At 49.8% G+C, this 21,505-nt stretch overlaps 7 protein-coding genes across 7 annotated transcripts; 4 read left to right on the top strand and 3 right to left on the bottom strand.

Annotated features, from left to right (window-relative positions):
- Positions 1–2,876: 2,876 nt before the first annotated feature.
- On the bottom strand, positions 2,877–3,254 carry B0H65DRAFT_549183 (uncharacterized protein; the record flags this gene model as incomplete). Its single annotated transcript, XM_062829635.1, has 2 exons — positions 2,877–3,020; positions 3,087–3,254. 2 exons carry the CDS (start codon positions 3,252–3,254, stop codon positions 2,877–2,879), a joined length of 312 nt encoding a protein of 103 aa, XP_062682101.1.
- A 242-nt stretch (positions 3,255–3,496) lies between these two features.
- B0H65DRAFT_466829 (uncharacterized protein) lies at positions 3,497–3,897 on the bottom strand. Its single transcript, XM_062826879.1, has 2 exons — positions 3,659–3,897; positions 3,497–3,520 (listed from the first exon to the last, which is right to left on the bottom strand). Exon 1 carries the CDS (start codon positions 3,881–3,883, stop codon positions 3,662–3,664), a length of 222 nt encoding a protein of 73 aa, XP_062682100.1. The 5' UTR covers positions 3,884–3,897; the 3' UTR covers positions 3,497–3,520; positions 3,659–3,661.
- Positions 3,898–5,094: 1,197 nt separating this feature from the next.
- B0H65DRAFT_549182 (uncharacterized protein) lies at positions 5,095–5,866 on the top strand (the record flags this gene model as incomplete). The annotated part of the gene is made up of 2 exons (XM_062829634.1): positions 5,095–5,142; positions 5,522–5,866. The coding sequence occupies 2 exons, from the start codon at positions 5,095–5,097 to the stop codon at positions 5,864–5,866; spliced, it is 393 nt and encodes a 130-aa protein (XP_062682099.1).
- A 3,458-nt stretch (positions 5,867–9,324) lies between these two features.
- Positions 9,325–10,674, top strand: B0H65DRAFT_207538 (uncharacterized protein). The gene is made up of 2 exons (XM_062821883.1): positions 9,325–10,237; positions 10,309–10,674. The coding sequence occupies exons 1-2, from the start codon at positions 9,599–9,601 to the stop codon at positions 10,510–10,512; spliced, it is 843 nt and encodes a 280-aa protein (XP_062682098.1). The 5' UTR covers positions 9,325–9,598; the 3' UTR covers positions 10,513–10,674.
- A 3,730-nt stretch (positions 10,675–14,404) lies between these two features.
- On the top strand, positions 14,405–14,878 carry B0H65DRAFT_589099 (uncharacterized protein; the record flags this gene model as incomplete). The annotated part of the gene is made up of 2 exons (XM_062831017.1): positions 14,405–14,539; positions 14,635–14,878. The coding sequence occupies 2 exons, from the start codon at positions 14,405–14,407 to the stop codon at positions 14,743–14,745; spliced, it is 246 nt and encodes an 81-aa protein (XP_062682097.1). The 3' UTR covers positions 14,746–14,878.
- Positions 14,879–17,074: 2,196 nt separating this feature from the next.
- B0H65DRAFT_558386 (uncharacterized protein) lies at positions 17,075–19,431 on the bottom strand (the record flags this gene model as incomplete). Its single annotated transcript, XM_062830097.1, is given in 2 exon segments — positions 17,075–19,211; positions 19,221–19,431. Coding segments are annotated over 2 exon segments (2,070 nt in total). The 3' UTR covers positions 17,075–17,352.
- A 595-nt stretch (positions 19,432–20,026) lies between these two features.
- B0H65DRAFT_442851 (ankyrin repeat-containing domain protein) lies at positions 20,027–21,127 on the top strand (the record flags this gene model as incomplete). The annotated part of the gene is made up of 2 exons (XM_062825600.1): positions 20,027–20,934; positions 21,028–21,127. The coding sequence occupies 2 exons, from the start codon at positions 20,027–20,029 to the stop codon at positions 21,125–21,127; spliced, it is 1,008 nt and encodes a 335-aa protein (XP_062682095.1).
- Between the last annotated feature and the right edge of the window lie 378 nt (positions 21,128–21,505).

Raw genomic sequence — 21,505 nt, 5'->3', positions numbered from 1 at the left:
GGGTAGCTTGACGAGAGTGGCTAATTCATGAAGACTGATTGGTCGGTGAACAATTGCGGTAATGGCAAGAATTTCTTTGCAAATATCGGAATCCCGGGATAGGCTTATATCTTGTTTCATCCGCGCGTATAGAGCATCCAGCCCGGGTGGAAACGTGTGTAGGATCTCTTCGATATGCCATTCCTCGACCTCTAGGTCTGTAAGCGCTTGGTATACCAACGCCACCCAAAGGAACGTATCTTGCGCATTGGAGCACAGATAGTCCTGAACGGTCTCTTTTGTCCTTGGATCATACTTCTTCAGCCCTGCTAGGTCATCCACCTTGTGCAGGATAAATGCATTGACAGCCACTGCGACGGATTCTGCATTTAGCTCCAGGGAGACCTTCACTTTATCTGCGGCTTTCTCCAACCGTTCCTCAATTTGCGGCCAATTACGGCTTGAGACGATCCACTTGACTCGAGATCCAGATGATGATTGCTGAGTAATGAAGTCGAGAAGCTGCGGTAGGTCTGTTTTAACGCACTCGTCAAGCGCGTCAATGACTAGGTAGGTCGTTCGGAGGCTTGGGTCTCGTAGAATGTTGGTGAAGATTCTCGACAGGACGTCCCACGTATTTGCATCTTTGAAGAGGCCTTCGCCTGCACGGTCGTACTCACTCCGCACGTGTGAGAGGATAGATGGCTGCTGGTCGATAAGTAGATAGATTAGGCCGCGCAGTATGGCGGTTGCATTGTTGATGCGAGAGTCGGTAGCTTGGCAGAAGAAGTAGGCCACATTGCAGTGGTGTGCGTTGGCAGTATCGCCTTGATCCAGCTCATTGATGACGCTGTACAGCTCATCGACAATACCGCACAGCAACATAGTCTTCCCTTTGCCGGGGTCGCCCTTGATCCAGAGCAGTCGGTGCTGTGGGTCGTCACGCCATTGTTGAAAGTCAGCGTTATTGAGGACCCAACGATATGAGTCCTGCAAAAGGCCGCCTTTGGTCCGTTCGATGCGGACTTTATCATCGCGAGGATCGGTAAGGCGCAAATGCTGCAGGCATTGCTGGTCCTTCTCTGACATGTGCTGTATAACGAGCTGGTTAAGATGAGACGTCACTTGCTGAGTAGTGTATGTCTGGGTGTCGTCTCGGAAGCACTTTTCGGCGTCTTGGATAGCCCCCAAGTCAGCATTCCAATCGTCAAGCTTGACTATATCCCGGAGAAGGGCTAGGCCGCGGTTGCGATAGCAAGCACAGACACTCTTAATCTGATAGGAGAGGAGCACTTTATAGAGGTCAATAATTTGGATCTCCAATTCGCCTCTCACTCCAGAAAGTTCGCCGATATGGGCGGTAGGATCCTTGAGAAGGATATTCGACAGGTTCCAGTACCAGTTCATTCTCTTAACAACGTAGTCGATCCCTTTGCGGTTGGCTTCGGTCGCGGTTACAGGATTGATAAACATCTATAGAAGTTAGTATGTGAAGTATCGCGCTCTAAATAGACGTACCTCTAAAGCAATACAAATGCCAGTCCAGGCAAGCGCGGCTTGGGGCACGGCCTGGATTGCCGCACTTATAATGTTCTTTGCGGATAGAACAATGTCCATGGCTACACCAAGGCTTTCTTTCACCTTAGCTTCCTTCTCAGTCTTAGCTAGGCCAGCATTGATAAGCTGATTCATTTGACGGCGCCTGTCCGAGTTGTTTTGGGCAATGATGTTCGGCTGGGATTCGGGCACTGTTAAGTCGGGGCTAGCCTGCAGTTGTCGGGACAGTATCTTCTCGTATGCGTCCACCAATTTGGCCTCTTCTTGTTTGAGGTCATTGTAGGCACGGTCCCAGAGTCGTACGGGTAAGCTGGTAGTAATGTCATCTGCATTGGTGGGCGTCTCTATGTTGGCGGAACTAGTAGCTGGAGCGGCTTGGAGGCGGGTAGTGGTATTATCCGCGCCGGCGGACGTCTCTATGTCAGCGGAGCCAGTAGCCGAAGCGGCTGGGAGCCGGGACGCGGATGTAGAGGTGGCGGCGAAGATTTGTTGCAGAGGTGCAGGGCGAGATTGCTCTTGGTCCGTAGAACCTTCCCGATCCTGCGCATTTCCGTGTCGCTTGAGACGCGTCTGGAACCGCGAGCGCAGTCGTCGAAGCATTGTAGCGTTGGGGAAGGAACGTCTTAACTGAGGTAGATGAGGCACTCGAGGATGATCGTGTTGTCTTGGAGGTGGCGGATGCTATGGTTGATGATCAATGGATTGAGTTTATGGAAGTGCCGAGAATTTCTCTATCCTGCCACTAAGGACACAATAAGGAAAACAAACTAGAGCCCTATGTTTTCTCGAGGCTATGATGGAGCATGAGACTCTCTGTGTTGTCACCAAGTGCGAGATGGCTGGCGGCTTCCTCCCAATTACAGGCCAATCACCCAAAGGACATTTCTTTTCTAGAGGCCGGGCATTCTGGACCTAGAGACTTCAGGGCGCCAATCAATAACTCGACTTGGGCAAGGGTCGTGGCTTTCTGTCACGGGATCTACAGGATTGGCAATAGTGTACCAGTAGCGGCCTAGTAGCTTGCACCATTTATGGGGCCGTGGCGCGGGTAGGGCTTAGCTTTTTAGCTTTTCTTAAATGTTACGAGCGACGTGGTTACGAGAGACAAAGCTGAACACGTTGATTCTATGTCTATAGTAGAATCACAAGATAAAGAAGAAAAAGAGGGAAACGTGCAAAGGCGCGCCTGGCGCCCAGGGTTTCAACCCAGGGCCCAAATGGCCGGTGCACGCGGCACGACATCACGTGCACGTCCCGCCGTGCCGGGACCCATCCGTCAGTGCCGTGACACCGAACATCGTTCGTTATGCGGCGTTATGGTTTCCAATCCTCCTCTGATCTTAACCCTCCAAGGTCCGGTCACCTTCTTTCATGTCGGAGGCAAGGTCGAGATCATCATTCTCCTCCTCGCTGCTCATCCGATCAAGTTCATTTTGCAACAATTCCATGAGCTTCTGAGTGTTCTCGAGCACCTTTGCCACGATCTAGTGATAGTAAGTTTCCAGTTCCTCATCTAACTTTTTGCTGCTCGTTTGCTTACCTTGTGTCACAGGATTACCTGTGACTGCGACCGCAATACCCGTGACCGTGGTGATGGTGAGGCTTGTAGCTCCCGTGCCCGTGGTCTCTGTGACAATCTGGGATTGCTGGGCTGGCGCTTCAGGTGTAACCGTGACAGTGGAAGGGGCAGTTGCAGGAATGGGAGACTTTGTCCGCATCCATGTCCGCTAAGGAGAGCCTGGCGTAGTATTGAGCCAGAAAGTCCTTTTCGGATTGCGGATGAGACAGGTGAACGGGGTTAGTATGATCCATTGATGCTGGTGCTGAATTCAGGTCTCTTGGATGTCGTGTATATGGCTTCGTTTCCAAAATGTCAAAGAATCTGTCGACTATAGGTACGTGATCGGGATTGAATTCGGGTCCAAAAGTCGGAAGAGGAGAACGAATGTGCGTGGAGTGGTGTGATGTCCGTTCCTATGAGGGTCTTGAAGAGTTAACAACTGACATATCCAAGTCTGATGATACAAGGATAGGATGTGAATGCGAGAATAAGGCAACCAAAAATCGGGGGATGTCCTGAACTTTTATCTTGAAACACAATCCATAAAGAAACTCTCTTCACCTATCACTCCATGTTAGATGAAGTACGACGTCTTCGACCATGGTAGATTGGCATCTGAAAAGCCCTTTCGGTTATCCATACCGTGCCACTGCTATCATCTGCGGTGGTTGTCATGCAGACGCTCGCAGATATTGGATGGTTGCGCTGTCGGGAGAGACATGAAGTCGGCTGAACAAGTTGCATTGGCGTCAACACAACTTGGGATAGGGATCTGATGACAAGCATCCTGCTGCCTTGTCTGGGTGATCTGGGTTTCTCTCTCCTTTCTTTTTCATTTGGAAGACACCTTCTCTGGCGACTTACCATCCTCGACAATCACCCGTAACCATCTTGGGGAAGGCTCCGAAATTTCCCTACTTCGCTAAGCACACGTTCGCATCACCACCGGTGGCTGTTACAGTTACGGATGTCCCACTCTCCAGAGGTATGGCTCAATAGCGCAGTCGCGAATCGTGGGAGAGGTTGATCAAGCCGTCGGCTGCGATAGACTCCGGTAAATATCTCCCCTAGTTTGTGTTCTCGGTCTTTTGAAGATTTACATGATGCCATTGCGTTGGTTCGGGGATTCTTCCCGGATACTGGGGGCTCGTCAATGTTGGATTTTACCGAGCGACGAATAGTTGGACCAATGAAGTAGGGCAAGGCAGGCAGATGAAGGACGTAGGCCGATATAGGCAGACGAAAGAGGTAGGTCAAGGCAGACGAGTGAAAAGTCGGGCTTGTGCATACTTTAAATAGAGTTGGCATCAGATCCCAGAGCTGTGGTTGGCACGTCGAACGCCGCCAAGATGTAGGCGTTTTCCTCGTCATCTGCCCAATTGTATTAATCTCTTTAGCGCCGCCTCCACACTCACCGTAATGCCTCCGTAACGAACGATTGGATACGGGAGGTGATTGTTCAGTTTTTTGACCCTACCACGTGATTAAAAGACCCGATTGATATCCTTCTCACTCCCATACACAAGCTTAGTGAGGGGCAGCTTATGTATGGGAGTTAGAAGGATATCAATCGGGTCTTTTAATCACGTGGTAGGGTCAAAAAATTGAACAACCTCCTCCCATATCTATATCGTTCGGACGGAGGCATTACAGTGAGTGGGGAGCCGGCGCTAAAATGATTGATATAATTGGGCGGATTATGAGCAAAGTAGACCGTCCTGACACTGCGGCTAGATCTTTTACACGGGTAACACCAAGATTGCACTCGGTCAGAAGACCATTCCTGATTGGTTCTTCGTACTCCTCGGCCCAGTTATGTGTATGCAGATGAGAGCGTGGCAAGGGAATCTCTCGCTCTTATCTTGTTGGATCACGGTTTAGTAATCCACTACGACAAACTAATCACAATAACCTCCTTCATATACCTGCCTTAACCTACCTTCTTCATCTGCCTGCATTAGCCCACCTTTTCCCTTCCATCCTACCATATCATAACCATGGTGGTTGGCTTGCAATACACTGCCGGCGCAGCCGCCAACACCTTTGTAGACGAATCGATTGGCTGAGAGAGCTGCATGCCAGGGCTGCGAAACAAGGTGACAGCGGCGTTGAGAACGACAAGGCAACCACAGCTCTAGCTCAGAATACTGTACCCGAAGCTCAAAGGCCAACTCGCGTATCACAACTTCAAACTATGATATTTTCTCGGACGGTTTCAGATGAATGTCACCTCGATATATTGAATACCGGCAGCGTTTATTATTGTCGGTAGGGCTGACATTGCCGGTTTGCCAAGCCCCTGACATCTGACCCAAACCAGTTCGATTTTAACACCAAGCATTTGAATCTGAAGTTTGGCAACAAAATTGCCCTCCAGACAGGATAAGATACACTAACTCCACACTGAGTTGCGTTCTGGGACAGCAGCGAACTCCCTTCGACATATCTCGGGTCTTCCTCTCCTCGATCCCACCGTCCAGCACGTTCTATCTGGACCTTGAGGGCAAAAGTCTCAGCCGCAATGGAACCCTCTCCCTCTTGACGGTACTCGTCCTTCCCACGCAAGCAACAAGCAATGTCGATGTCCAAACCCTCGGCGACTCTGCTTTCACCACTCCCGGCATAGGCGGAAATACCCTCAAAGCCATCCTCGAGGATCCCCACACTTCTAAATGCTTCTGGGACGTACGCAATGACGCGGACGCGGCAGAAACGTGGGCGGTCTGGAAGTGCCCAGGCGGTGGTGGTCCACCTGCAACACACCCATAGACTGCCTAGTCTGAAGCCATGGCCAACCTCCCCTCCGAATACTAAGTACAAGTTCCATGGTGTTGGCCTTCCTCTGTTGTTCCTTGCGTCTGATTCTCTTCGTTGAGGCGTCATCTCCAGGGGTTGGTGGTGGAGTGAGACGGTTGCGGGGACGCGGCGGGCCGCTGCGGGGCGCCACGCGGACTTAAGCCCACCCCGGGCCCGCTCCTTTTTTGGTGAGTTTCCCTCGTGACTCTCGGCGCTTACAGTAAAATCGCGTTTCAGTCGGTCTCCGAGATACTTGGGGACGCTCAATCTTTTAGCAATAGATGGCGAGGACCAAATGCGATGGAGAGCCTCTTTTGGGAATTCTAGCCACGGCTATAATCGATATTATCTCAACAGAATGACGCGCCGCCCGGCAGTTCTACGTTCCTGGGCAAAATTTCCTCTCGGTGCTCGCCGGTAACCCTAACCCGCTGTGTTAATCTTGGGATTTCGTTTTGAGGCTTCACATTCGGAAAGTTCGTCTACGCTCACACCTTCCTTTCCTCACCTCACCGTTCCTGAATGTACCTTCTTCCCTGAAGCTCACCGTGAGTTTCAACCACGTGATGTGGAGGGCATCAGAGCGAGCAAGCATCCAATCAAGACCATCTTCCCAATGCATGGCCATAGCAGCCCCGTTGACTCAGTGGCATTCTCGCCTAATGGCCAGCGGCTTGCGTCTGGTTCAGGGGACCAAATGATCAAGATCTGGGATCCGGCGTCGGGGAGCTGCCTCCAGACGATTCCTACTAGTACTATAATGACCGATATCTCGTTTGACCCTACCAATCGCTACCTATATACCAACGTTGGACGTATTAACATAGTTACAGAAACTACCGAAAGCCAAGTTGTACTAGATAATCAAGATAGCTATAGCTATGGCTTGGAACAGGAGGGGTCTTGGATTACTTGCAACGGCCAGAATGTACTCTGGCTACCACCGAATTACCGACCGTTTCATTTTGATGTTCAGAAACGGATGATATCCATCGGTACCGTATCAGGACTGGTTTGGTTTATTGGCTTCTCGCAAGACATATAATGTATTCCATGTCATCCTCAATTCCTTTCTCTTTATTTCATTTTTCTAGCGTGCCACTAGAAGGGTCTGGGAGGACAAGCAAATTTATAGGAATTTTGTAAATTCTGGTACCTTCTACTGTTGTCAAGATGACGTATTAATTTGGGGCATTTTTTCCAAGTTTTTGTTGTAGAAAAGGGGTTATTAGAAGCAGGGTGGTCCAGTTAGACAGGGGCAGATCGGCCGGACTTGTCTCCGGGATCCGATGAAGGTGGCCAGGACAAGGACATTCGGAGGATAAAAGGAAGGCACTTCTTCCTCGTTGGAGAGGAAGGAGGGCAGGCAACTTAGACCAGACATTCTTTGCTAGCTGGAACACACTTGAGCTTCGCCCCAGAAAGAAATCGTTAAGTTCCCCTCGTGAATCCCTTGTCTTGTGAACTAACCAGCAGATCTGCTCCTCGCTGTGAGGAAAACTAACTTAGAGGGCGAAGCTTCGCTTCCCCTTTCCCTTGGTGGTTGAATGGCTGTTGTTTGGTGACGAAGTCTCTCCTTCATTGGAAGTCTTAACGAACTACCACGAACAGTTCTGCTCCTCACTACAAGTTTTGTGGTGGGCTGCACTGATCTGTTTTTGTGGTGTTGTTTTGTTCCATTTCATCGGCTTCCGAAGCGAACGTCCGAGTTGTTGGAGTTGGATTTGTTCTACTAGAAGGCGACCACAACCAAGCACATCCTGGGCATCTTTTTCATTACGCGATCCCATAGATCAATTGCGTTCACAATGGTGTTTATGGCACCTATCGTACAAGATTCGCAGTGCTGATTTGCGTGTTCGGGATCCGAGTCCCGCTATCCGTACCACGGGAGACTTGATTAAGAACAAAAACCGGCAGAAAATAATAATAATACAGCTACGGTTAATACTGCTTATTTTGAACGCAATGTCCAGCCTTATGAGACTACCCTATATACCATCCCCGGGCTGAATGAGTGTCAGAAAGTTAATGAAGTCTTCCGTTGGGCAGGCTTTGCAGTTAGCCAAGCTGTCTCCTTTGGAACAATCTTTGAATGAACTCTCCTTCACTCCAAACAGAGAGTAAAAACTGATTGCCCACCTCACCCACCCTGTTTCTGTGACAAGGGCAGAGTCCTGGGCTTGGAACAAAGAGTTCAATTCAGCCAATAATCTTTTTTGGTTTCAAAGGCCTTGTTGATCTTCTCAACCTCCAGGAGAAGTTTGGGCTTCAAGGCCTTCTTATGCCAAAGTGAATCGGTACGTACTTGAGGTACGTATCAAGCCTTGTCACCTGAGTCTTCAAGGCATCTATCTAGCTGTCTGTATACGTGTAGATCCTGACCTGGAGAGTTAAACAAGAGAGCAACTCGGAAGAATGAAGCCGTTCAAATAACCTTTTAGAAACTTAATGTACTTCCACTTACTGTGTCGTGTTGATAGTACGTAGTCGGGTTGGATCGTGAAAGAGCGTGCGTGCTACGGTAGTTCCATTCTAGCGGTTGCACTAACAATTTTCGTTCACGCGGAGGCAGGCTGAATGCGGGGGGACGTCGAACCTTAAGTGCACCTGTCACTCTGTCAGGGCTTGCGATTGAGCAGAACATCCCATTGGCCGAACGAATGCAAAAAGGAAAGTTACCGGTGTCACGATGCCTGCCGGGTGCTGATTGCTTACACAGTAGCTAATTCGTCCCCCCCGTCACGTCCATTGTATGCTGTTCCCCTGTCCGCGCGTTTGCCGTGTCCAGACGGATCTCAACAACAACAACCATTAACAACGATGCTGCCGACGGCTGACCCCGGGAGCCCTAATCGTGCTCGATGATGAAATTATGCCACATCTACCGCACCAAGTTCGAAACCATCAATTGATTAGCGCCCAAGACGGCCAGATATCAGCGGGACGCCTGAAATGCAACATATCCACAATGCCAAGACTTGGTGATAGCTTCATCTTTGGCCACTTGCGCACAACCACCGCTGACCTACAAGAGCGACAGAACTTCGACCAGAACGCTCGTTCCGCGCCTCCTCAACGCCGAAGAGTATTCTTGGCGGGATCATCCCGCGTACGGTAGAGCATATTTGTTTCTCACAGCAAAACGGCATGTGAACGGGCTTGGTGTTTCCGATCTCCCGACGGCCAGCCTCGCAGGCCGAGAAGCAAACGATGGACTGTCAACGGCCTCTGCGATTCGTGCGCCTTACTCGCGGCTCGTCAACCCCAAAAGCCACAGAGTTCCAAGCATCACGGTGGATGACAGCAGGCTTGCTCACGGAATCTGACAAAAACAAGTATTAAAATGAAGGCGAGGAGCCGCCTTCAAACGCCATCCATTGCCAGATAACTCCCATTGGTGATGTAAAAGGGCAACCACTCGGCAAGACGGCGGCATGCGTTTTCTACGAGGGTTTCACGGATAGCAGCGTCGAATTCCCGGAAAATCCTTGCTGTTTGGCAACTTGCGACCGAGTATCCAAGCTCATGGGTAACTTGCCGTGGCTCTTTGAAGCCGCACTCACATAAATTTCGTCCGTTTCGTGCGTTTAGACAAGGCTGAACGTCAATCTTTAACCGATCAAGTCTGTGCCTCACCTTACCCGTTTCGACTTTCACGGCAGCGACGGCTTTCTCATCCAACTGCCCAATAAAGCCGATCCGATGTCTGGCTGCGCCGACACCGACGCCGACATGCTCGACGCGTCCAACGCTGTGGTGGAAGGTTCGGGCGACGCCCAATTTTTCCATGTCGCACATCGAGTCAATGGCAACATTGAACCCTTCCGCCCACCCCGATACTCCTCCCCTCCATCCAACGCTTACCAGGATAGGGACGAGTTGATGCTTGATGAGCACCAGGATTGGCCGTGGTCCAGCGGAATCGATGACCGCATTGCAAGCTTCAACGGTCTACACGATATGATGGGCATGACCGAAGAGATGTATACGACGACTTCATCTTCATCGCAGTCTTCGATCTCCTCGCGGATTCCACGGGCAGGGCCCTCATCTGGCAGTCTGAGGAGCCCCACGGCTTCTCAGCCTAGGCCCGCCAATGTGCTCGGCACATCATCGCCAGAAACACACCAGCCCCTGGAGATGCCTGCCCTCACTGAAGGGGACCCCAGGTGGATGAAAGTCCGAAAGCTCATCCTCAAGGGAATGCATCTGGGCAAGCATGCGAAGAAGGCAAAGGGAGTGGTTCGAGAGAGGGTTCGCGTGGAACTGGATCGCGCCAAGTTGACACCGCAAAACTTTTCCAAGATGTTGAAAAAGATAAAGGAGAAGCTTGCCCCCGAGGTGAATAAGATCCCAGCCCCTGACACTTGATTATGAGCTTCGAATAATCTGACACGCTTGTTATGTCTTAGAGAGTGCAAAGCGCCGTCGCGGCCTCGCAGCGCATTCTCGACGAGCACCTCGAGGAGTCCGGATTTGGTGCTGCGGAATCGCAGAACCAGCAGGTGGCTCAGGTCAGAGAAGCTGTGCAGCGAGTATGGGACAGAGGAATCACCACTAACGTTCAAGAAGTTGAGTTCATCCTGGAATGCTTTCGAGAGGCTCAAACGAATTGAACCTGGAGTCTGGACGACTGCGGCTCTCTTGTTCGTTCCGATGTGTGTCGGGGCTCGGGGTGTTTGATGTTGGACGGGAAGAGAAGAGAGAACGCTCCTACCCAAAGATTTCCTTCTCGTGTCAGTTAAAGTAATATCGTGCAAGGAATGGGCCGGAAAACGGGATTTGTCAGGTACTTACAGATACCCAGGTAATCTAATGACGGTTATCCATGCACAGAAAAACCGAATGATCAGGCCCCTGGAGCGTGAAGTGACAGCGGGGGTCAACCTCGGTTCTGGACAAAAGACCCCATGGTCTTGATGTTTGATCAACATGGTAACTTAAGGATCAAGAAGAAGGGGTGCAGTTGAGAAGATACCTTCGTGACGCGAAGTTGAAGATAGATCAAGATCGGAAGAGAATTGGGGTAGAAACTGTGTGCTCAGACACCGACCTTTGCTGAGGGGAAATGATCCTTATGTATCATTCTGGAGACGTGAAGGAACCCTGCCTGAGGCCACCAGCCCCCACACCAGCTCTCGCTCATTCAGTTTGCTTGCCTCTAGGGAGTCCGATTACCTAAGGTGGGTTCAAAATGGAGGTGGATGTAACAGGATTCACAGGAACGAGACCACGTTGTGAGCATCAACATGGGGACCGGCAAACACTGTAAACACATTGGTGTTAGGGCTACAGATCCAAGGTACACATGTGCTGGTTGATTGCTTCATTGCTTAAGTTGACTTCCCCCCTTATGCCACCAATTCCATTAGTCTACTTCATCTGCAACATGGGTCTGGGCGCAAACTATATCATATATCATCGCTCAGTACCGCACGGAATTGCCTCCCGCGAATCTGAGTGGGTAACCTTGCTCCAGCTATACCTAAAGCCCCAACATCACATGCACCAGCACCTTCGAACGCGGTGCTTCCGCGAGAAAGACATGGATTGAAGTACAACCACGTCACGTGTCTCTTATGCTTTTAGTTATATTACTGTTTGAAGTAAACATGTAGTGTGCGCTATTATTAAGTTAAAAATAGTAAGCCTTTAAAGGTTATTTAAGAGTGTCTTGGAACGCTCTAGCAAAATGTCTCTTTCGTTTAAGCCTGGTTAGGCAATTAAAGAACACTATTTACTGAACACTGATCAACCGAATAAGACCGCTGATTTCATTGATACACCTATTAAGAAGCTGTGTTAAGTATGGCAATAGGACCTTTTACGCTGTCGATCTTGGTCTTGGTACGATGATTAATCCCATTACTATCGCTTCTTTCTCACTGTATACGATACGATCAACCATAGTAGATATGATTCTAGCAACTGCGACCCCTCGAGTCACTGTTACAAGTCTGCTGGGATGCTTTTCTACCACTTTTAGTCTTTAGATCCTTGCCTAACAAGTGGTTGTCAGTGCTCCTCATCGACTGCTCAAAATGTTCCAGGAATGAGAGGCAAATCTGCATTTAGTATCTCGGGCCAAGCCACAAGCGTAGAGGTACCTTGGGGTTGCTTTCTTAGAATCTGCCACTTCCCATCCCTTATGCTACGTTGCGAGGGATGAAACAACCTACCCTGCTACCGTAGAAGCTTGGGAAATACCTCATCATCAAATCATCCTGGCTTAGAACAGGCCATACTATAGAGGTCGTGAGCCAGCATACTCTTGTAAGGCTATGTGACGACCCACTCGTCGAAATTTTGCTGACATTGACCACCGGTCTCCTTTCCGTACGTTCTAATGTACCTGAAGATTTGGGCTCGACGTTTACTCCTCACTGATCCTAAGTCTCTATCAAAATAGTTTTTCTTGAGCGGAGCCGGCTGGATCCCGAGGCGCCCAACGAAGACAGTGAAACGCCCTTTATAATTAAAAGAAAATTAAATTTTTTTTTTAATACAACGAGGAATCGAACACGAACCTGAAGAGAAAGAACCCCTTCAATAACCACTTGGCCACTAAGCTAATAGCTATTTTTGAAGGGAAGGGCTGTATTATAAAGAAGAAGTAAAGTAGAGTAAGACCAGGTAAATACTTCCAAGGCCTCATTACTCTCAATATCTCCCCATTACTCCCAAAGCCTCCCTATTGCTCCCCATTACTCTCATTGCCTCCTCATTACTCCTATTGCTCCTAAAGTTTCGAAGTTATTATTCCTATTGCTCCCTAGGCCTTGCGACGGTCATATTTCAATGAAAATAACGTTCTAATTCAATTTTCTCAACTACTAAACCCCGTAATAATGTATACAGGGATTCAAAATAACCGTAAAAATGAAACAAATATTTTGCGACTGGCATAATTCTTTTTACTTCCCTCGTCGTAGAGTAATTCAATTGCAAACGTTAAAAGTGGTTTTTTCGAGTTTTGTTTAAGTCGCGAATTGCCTGATTGGGAAAAGAGTGGGGATATAGGCTCCGCAATTAATTGTATTTGGCCCAGTATAGGTAGAACCGCCGCTCCTTCCAGTTTCGGAGCTTCGGCGGGCCCACGGACCGCGACCTTTGGTGCTGATCTTCCGTGTCACCTTTGGTGGTCCCGCCTCAACGCCTCCAGGTGGAAGGATGGGCGTTTCAATAAACATTGCCCTTTCGCAGGCATCGCCACTCTGGTGATGTACAGTGTCCTACAAGTTCCCGAGAAGAAATTGGACGGCAAACAACGAGACGATCGTCGTGGCCCGGGGCTTTATGTCCCCGAAGGGGCGACGGCTGCAAAAGGCTAGGACCGCTAAAAATCGAAACATGTGTGGGTACGAAGCGCCTTTCAAGCCCGTTTCGCAGGTAAGATGGATCGTGTCTTGCCCGGACAGATACTAAAATGCCCTTGTATGCCCGATACTGAGAAACGAAGCTGGTGGTGGTATATGTGCCGAGTCTCTACGGTGTATAACAGAAAGCAGAGTTTGGCAGGTGTTCAACAGATAGAAGTCATCACGATCATGGGCCACGGCTGGCACAGAAGAAGCCTAAAACTGTTCAAAATGGGAGTCGCGGGCAGACGCAATGATATTCGAACCAGCCGCCTGATTGGGAGTCCAACCGCCGTGTGAAGTAGGTAGAGGTACCTAGGTATAAGGAGCAAGAACATCTTTCCACATTTTGACCATCGTGCCATGTCGCCACCAAGAGAATGTGTATAGGTAGCCTCTGACTTTCCTCCCAGTACATGTACCGGTGTTTACAATGTAATCAGTGCCCTGCTCTTGCGTGCGTTACAGAGGCACTGGTGCCACGTTACTGGAGGTTACGCTCTCCCATTTGCCCTTCGCCTTTCATCGTTCTCTTCGTCGTTTGCTGCTTGCTTGTAGTCTTCTTTATTACCATTCGTTGCAATGTTGTAATCTTCTCCTCAATCACCGGATTGGCATCGTATCTATGCATCAGGCTCCAAACTACCGCATAAGATAGTCTGGTACCAAGCGTTTTTGACGCTTGTCAGCCGCGGTCGTTTGCCAGTCTCTTACCCGGTCCAGGGGCACCATACCTCATTCGGTGAAGGTTCATGAGGGAGAAACTACAAAGGTCTGGGATTCCATTTTCAGTTACTTATTGATCCCGTTTTGGATTCCTTGTGGACAAAAGAAACCCCAAGACTAAGCCCTATCCGCATGAACATTCAAAATTCTCGGGCACACAACATTTCCCCCCTGATTCATTCACCAACGAACTTACCTACCACCGGCCACCTCCCACTCTTCGAAGTTCCCATCACGGGTGGTACGAGCTTCTTTTCTTTTTTACCCCCACGGGTCGACAGTGTTCAAATACCTAACAAGATCAGACAGCTTGCAGAAACCAGGAATCCAAAATTACCGCCCTTCCTTCTTGTCGCTCTCGCCCACCACAAAGCTTTGAACAACCACAACTTGGGCTCAGCAAAGAAAAGGACAATCAGCCACCATGCCCACTTTGACCGGAAGCTGCAAAGATCCTGCACAATGTCAGCTGTCCCCAGAAATCTCAAACGCCTTACAGAGGTTTTCGATCCCCCACACCTGCAGGTTTGCTGAAGCTAAGCGCCAGCTGGTCGATAAGGTATGATACATCTTTCCCTCCTTTCGAGGCCGCTTCTGGTTCAAAAGAGGCTTGTCATACGAGAGCCACAGCTAACACCCTGTTTCTAAAACTAGATAATTGACGACGTTTTGGATAAAAGAGCTTCGAGCATCGCGGCGGTACTGCAGCAGGAGTTTCTGAAATGGGAAGACGAGACCAAGGAAAATGGAAAGAGATCGGGTTAAAGATGGGATGAAGTGTCGTCGTCTCAATCCAAACACCACACGTGCGATATCCAGTGCCGAAGATCTCCAAGGGTGTCATCAGAATTTTTTTTCTTTTTTTGGCGGAGACGCGCGAGTTTGACAGACTACAGAGTTGGCGCATTTCAAGCGCGAATCATTGAGGATTTTTGGTGCTTTGCGAACAGAAGAAAATAACACGTCACATGCATGCGCTTTCGGGGACTCCATAACGTGTGCTTACCGGCAAAAACATGGTAGATGGGTTGATGATGTGATGAAGTCTCGAATGCCGCTCAGCTCGCCCCAAGCACCTTCCTGTAGAGGTAGATCCCAGACCTATCGGTTCGGCAATTGGTCTATTGTTCTTGATTCGACCGTAATACACACTTTACAATCAATACCCGAAGCCTTTGTTAACGTCCTCTCCGGGCCTCTTATGCCGCTCTTAATCTCCTTGTAGTTGCTCAAGACTGGAAGATCGATATGCAGCCACCTATACGCTAAAATCAAATGCGACTTTCCGTATTCATCAGAAGAGGCTTATTCAGTAGGTACGAAGCTCACATTACATTCTGTGGCTGAACAAAAAGGTAAAGGGCGTGAGGTCCGTAATGGTGCAGATGGAGATGCTGATGTAAGCACAAACACACAGAGGTTTTGCTTATTAGGTTGGCATAAAAGTGAGTCGCTTGCGAAATGCTCATTTAGTGGCCGTGCGTTAAGTATCAGATAGTGTAGGCGCAATTCTGTATGGGCTCCGCCCGCAAAAAGCACTAACGCACTAACCGCAGTTATCAGTACCACTGCACTGTAGTCCAAGGACATAGAGAACTGGAAGCTAACAGCCGGCATCCAATGCTGCCGAGGGCCAAAATGCACATCAACACCAAAAGAAGAAAGAACTCGGCAAAGCCACTCCGTGAAAAGGCGAACTCAACCTCGACTGATCCATATGCAAGTTTGTCTCTATAGAGTTCATTTGCATGAAAAGAGCATCATAAATTTCTTTTTCTAATAGCCCCTCCTAGTGGTGCGGGATAGTCTGGAGAGGAAAAATGATAAAATCCCGATTTCTAAGAGCGCTGCTATGCCCTGTAAAGGCGCTGTAACTTTGATTGGTTCACATTTCGGGACTTGGGGCCGGCATTGACCGGTCAAGCAAGTCTACCAATAGGTGACGCTTTCTTCCTTCTAGACTACCGAACTAGACCCTAGTCTCTGTTTGTCAGTCGACACCATGTCGGGAGCATGTTAGTTATGACAGCGGTCAAAACGCCACAAAGGAGGCTCATTAGCCTTATTAACGTCAACGATCGATCTTGGAACCTCCGGCCTAGGGCAAAATGTTGTTAATGACTGGCTGCCGTCCTACTTGAGACAAAATTTGGGCGTTGTCCGTAGCAGCGGGGTAGGCCATACGAGGGCTGGTTCGTGAGGAGAGGCTGAATACCAATGACAATGGAAGCAACGACGTCGACCAGAGGGTACCTGAATCAATGTAGAGAGTTTGGAAAGGGCTGTGTCCACTCGGATTTGTCCCCCACGGGAGTCTTCGTTTTTAGGGTATTCGGCTTGAGGACCAGGCACCTCCTTGGGATTTTCCCTTTCCCAAGGGACCAATACCATCAACTTTCCCAGTTGGTCTTCGCCCTGATCTCAGGGCCGAGATTGGACCATAAATCCCGATACACGGTTCCAGCTGGATGCTGGCTCTAGTAGAGACATGAAGGGAGGCGCCTCCACTCTCGGATCTTCCATTGCATCTGCCAATCTTCAAAGCGGCCACCCGCTGTACGCACATATCTTTATGGATAAGTGCAATCATGCGTGACAGAGCTGAGTGTCAAGTCCAGCTCGACCATTCACTCCTGCATGGAATCTGCAGTGGTCCGTGTGAAAGTCTCCGGCAGTTTGCCGCACAGGGTCATTCCAGCAGCTACGTGGTCATGAAGGGCAATCTTCGCCAGCAACCGAAACAGGAAGCCGACGACCCCAAGTTCTTGATAATTGGGGGACGGGCGTGACGGTTACGCTCATACAAACGACCACTATTGATGGGGATGACAGACATGGACGGAGTACGGAGTCATCATCATCCAAGCCGGCGCCCATATTTGCCTCCCGGGCAAGTAACACAAACGGAGGTGATGCTTTCCTAGGTACCGCTGCAGAACATGCCTTTCCCTCTGTGCCTTCCCTGGTAAAGACGCCTGCTGGATTTGACTTATGAAGCATGTCTTCACGCGGGGAGCCGATCAAGGAGCCGATCAGGTAGCCGCAGTTAGATGATTGGGTGTATGGTGCGTCCACAAATCTCAACACAACACAGCCTCACGGTTACATGCGGTAAATGTAGCCTGAGTGCCTGAGATTTAGAGCTCGGACTTGGATGACCCTTCCTTGTCCTTTTCGTACGACCGGAACACAGCTTTTTCGACAGTCAAACGAGTGCTCGGGTTGCCCTTCTTCTTCTGCCTGCTTCTGTCCTGTTCCGCCAAAGTGGAAGGACCACTGTGTCAAACAGACCGGGCAGTCTCTCGGACCACCCCGGTGCCCCCGGTCACCAGCCCCAAGTCTCGTCGTATAGCTTCTGATCCCGACCTGGTCCTAGCCATATGTCTCACCAACAACAGGCTTCTCCGCCTCCCCCCTCGTGAACCCAAGCCATTTCTCCTCTACCTCCACTCCATCCCTCACAACAACTTGCTTGATTACTCCCCACGACAACGGGCCTGCCGCGATATCCGTATCTCCCTCCTCTTCCATCTCATCCCCATCTCCATCCCCATCATCACTCTCTTCCACTCTTCTCTCTCTCACTCTCCCTGTCTCTGTCAATGGACGATGACAAGCAGCAGCCACAACAGCGGAACACCCGCCCATAATCGGCATCCCAGCCGGATACCTGCCGAAAACCGCCAACCCCAAAATCGTGAGCCACGAAAGCGTCCCGAGCACGATCACCCAGAAGATAGCCCAGGTCGAGTACCCCAGCGTCAACGTGGTCGGGTTGGACTTGTCAAGGGTCACTCCATCCAGATCGATGAAGTCCACCTCGGTGAAGTACAGACACTGGCTCATGAGCCAGTGCATGACGCTGGAGACGACGACAAAGGGGAGGCCGTAGCGGTAGGGCAGGCTGAGGAAGAAGGTGGAGCGTTGGGAGCCGCGGGGCTGGGAGGTACGCAGCGTTTTGATCCTTGTCTTGGTTTTGGGGGTTGGGGATGGCTCACACTCGGTTTCGTTTTCTTTTTCTCTTGTCCTTATTCTTCCTGCAATTAGTCGATGCATCCATGTCTTCTTTCCGCTTTTGCTGTTGCTTTCGCTTTCGACTTTGGTTCCGGTTCCAACATGGAAGGAGTGCCATTCACGCTCGGCAACCATCTTGGTCAAGATGTTGTTGAGGAAGAGGTACGTCAGCGAGAGAAAGACTTGGGGCGTGTTGGCGATCAGGACGAGACGCCAGCGGTGGGACAACATATTCGTTGTGCTGCCGTCGCCTTCGTAAACAAGGTGGTCGTAGTCCATCCCGAGGTTGAAGGTGACCAGCGACTTACTGATGCGCTCATTTGGTGAGGCGTACTGGCGTTCAACTTCCAGGGCTTTACTGAACTGGAGGCCGCACAGGGCAAGTACGCAGAGGACCCAGGCCGTGGTTAGAGACCACCGCATCAAAGAAACCGATTTCCACATCGGCCTTGCTTTGGGGTTGTAAGCCTGCAGCGGGAGCGGTGGCCTGAAGATGTTTGTGAACGAGGTGTAGTGGTAAGTGCAGCTTGATCTCGGGATTGTCCTTGAGTCTGGAGACGGTGGCTCAGTTAAAAACGAGTCTATCGCATCTCCAATGGTAACCAGTGGTGTCGATTTGTAAAACCAAGCCATGAAGCTGAGACAGGCCGCAATGACGATGTTGCAAAAGGTGGTCAACCACCAAAATATTGGTTCTGCGAGCAATCGACATCTCGAGGGGACCTGTCTGACAAAAATGTTGCCTTGAATCCTGAACACGGTGTCAAATCCCGGTGTTGATGGATCCAATTCGTATCCTCCTTGCGGGTTATCGAAGGGGCAGACCCCTTTCGGGCATAAATGGCCCCAGAAGGGGTCCTGATCCTCAACCTCATCCCAGTTATCATACCCCAGAGGGTCAATCCGGTCAGGTGTTACCTGATGAGGGTACTCGGAAGAGTCCTCTACAGTCCTATTGGTCGTGACCATGACGGTGATAGCCCTTATCCAGTCTGGGTGCAAATCAGACCCCAGTGTCGCTTTCTCAATGATGTGATATGGGATCCCAGACACAGGCTCCGACATGTTATTTCTGGTGGCCCATATAGCCTTTTGCTCGGCTACCAAGACAACACCACCGTAATATGACCCCTTCGCTTCAAGATCTATCAAAACAGACTTGACATTGACTCTTCTCCATTCTCGTGTATCCTGGAGGTCAAAGAGCAGACCGTTGGCTAGCTGACCGTCCGCCTGCTGGCCAGCAACTGTAGGGATGACCGAGTCTCGAAGGACGGTGAATGGGCGCGTCAGATACTCTGGAGAGATAGCCAGCACGTGATATGTCCGCGTGGAAGTGGTTGATGATATGGCCGAATTAAATACCAAATGGAGAGGCAACACCGTAACCAGCATGGTTGTCCACATAATGAGTCGTTTTGGGCGGATATGGAACATGTTTCTCAAAGAGAGAATGCCGATGTCAGCAGTTTCTCCACTTTGGTGAATCCTGTCAATATCCGCACGTGTTGGGGCTGCCCATGCTTGCATGGCAAAGTTCTGTTGTGGAAAGTTCAGTTACTTGGGGTTTCGAAGATCTGCTGCTCAGCTCGAATGAATGTGGGTTGATCACTTACCGTGGCTCCAAGAAGACAAGCGGTAACCTGCACACCACTGAAGCACGACGAAAACATATCAGATCCCACGACCGTCCGTTTCGTTGCCTGCATGAAGGCTGTCCGTTTTCGACTGTTGGGTATAGCTCCACTGTTCACCCCACAACGTGGACAAGCATACCAAGTCTCAGAGTGCCCTATTCGACACTCTCATCTTGGCGTGTGCACGCGGTGATGAGTCTACAATACGCAAAACGCTCGCGGATTGTGAAACAGAACGAATGAGAAAGAGGATGATCAACAAGATGGAGAATTCAACGGGAAATGCACTTATCCATTTTGCCGCCAAAAACGGACACGCCCAGGCGTGTAGAGTTCTTTTGGCTTTTGGAGCAGATGCGGGTTTAAAAAGCACAGACGGGGAGACAGCGCTCCTCATGGCTGTAGGCGTTCAAGAGGAGCAGGCGTCTTTCGACACTTGTTCTGCTCTGATCGGGAGTCCTGACAGGTTTACTCTTGAGGCAGAGAACACGGATGGCCATACAGCTTTGGGACTTTCGATTATCCGCGGGCATCTAGCCACAACTCAAATGCTTCTCGATCAGCGCTATTGGTCCATGCCTCGATCGTCGCTTGACAAAGCGCTTCTCTTGGCTGCATCCACCCTAGAGGAACAGAAGTCTTGTGGCATCTGTTCAGCTCTGATCAAATATGGAGCGAAGCTTGATGAAATGAACGTGGAGGGTGATACAGCACTCCACGTCGCTGCTTACCGCGGACATGTTGCGACAGTCAAGCTGCTTCTTGATAAACATCCGAAGCGTGGTAGAGAACCTCACGTAGAAAACAAAAAGGGAGCAACCCCAAGCTCTCTTGCTTGTCATTACGGTCATTTGACGACATTGGTAGCTCTTGACGAACATCATAGTCATTACCATGCTCCGTTTGCCCTGAAAGAATGTCACAAGTTAATGGAAATTGCCTCCTTCAATCATCATGATGAGATCGTCAAATATCTCTTCAAGAAGTACCCTTATCTTCACCTCAGTCGCATACTTCTTGATAGGATTCCCCAGGCAGAGTCAAAATCAGAGACAAGGTCCGAAGAGTTCTTGAAAGTTCTATCGTCCACAGAGAATCTGCGAATAGGAGCGGAAATCTTGGAATTGGTTATCAGATCACGGGAGTTCCGGCATCTTTTCAAGGAGCTGTTGAAGTCTCCCAAGTTGCAGACTTCTACATTTGACTGGTATTGCCTGGTCTCGAAGATCAAGGGCGATGCGCTACTACTGGCAGACCTTGATGAAGAGACCAAGGATGCCATTGAAGGATTCAAGCAAACCAGGTATGTTCAGTGGGAAACTTACCCAGATCCACGCTACTTACAACCTGACACGCACATATCTTGTCTAACCAAAACCATCTCAACTTGTATTAGCCATCTGTTTTCTATCGGAGACTTGGGTCTACTGGGAAACGAGCCATCGACACCCTCTAGTCCCTCATGGTCCGACACTTTGCCGGCACCTCGTCCCTAGTGATCTAGCTTCTTATTCGCATTCACGGCGCTGGGTCATTTCATTTCTCTCACAACACCAATCTGCAAGAGCGGTACTACGCCCCTCGGAAGGGAAGCTTCCAACCAAAGCCTCCGTTATCAAAGCCAGCTTGGAAAGCTGTAAGAGACTTACGGTTGTTTACGGTACAAAGACTTAACAACACGATTGACGCTACATGTACGTGCAGGGAAGAAATATGTGTGTGGATGGATTTTCTCATAATTTTTTAGTCCAGGAACAGAACAGAGGGCAGTCATAGCACTCCAATGGAGCATATCACAACAGCGGGAAATTTTGCCCGTGGAAAGAACACAAGCTTCTCAGACCAAACATCTGGGATAATACCTAGGTACTTGC

Source organism: Neurospora tetraspora (genome assembly GCF_033439725.1).
Source record: "Neurospora tetraspora strain CBS 560.94 chromosome Unknown B0H65scaffold_4, whole genome shotgun sequence".
NCBI lineage: Eukaryota > Fungi > Ascomycota > Sordariomycetes > Sordariales > Sordariaceae > Neurospora > Neurospora tetraspora.
Note: the sequence above shows the minus strand (reverse complement) of the source record. Positions and strands in the feature narration are given on the sequence as shown.

Coding starts and splice junctions, on each gene's coding strand:
- B0H65DRAFT_466829 (XM_062826879.1), bottom strand. CDS start 3,883: ATGCTTGTCATCAGATCCCTATCCCAAGTTGTGTTGACGCCAATGCAA.
- B0H65DRAFT_207538 (XM_062821883.1), top strand. CDS start 9,599: ATGTCTGGCTGCGCCGACACCGACGCCGACATGCTCGACGCGTCCAAC. Junction 10,238..10,308: donor AGGAGAAGCTTGCCCCCGAG/GTGAATAAGATC, acceptor GTTATGTCTTAG/AGAGTGCAAAGCGCCGTCGC.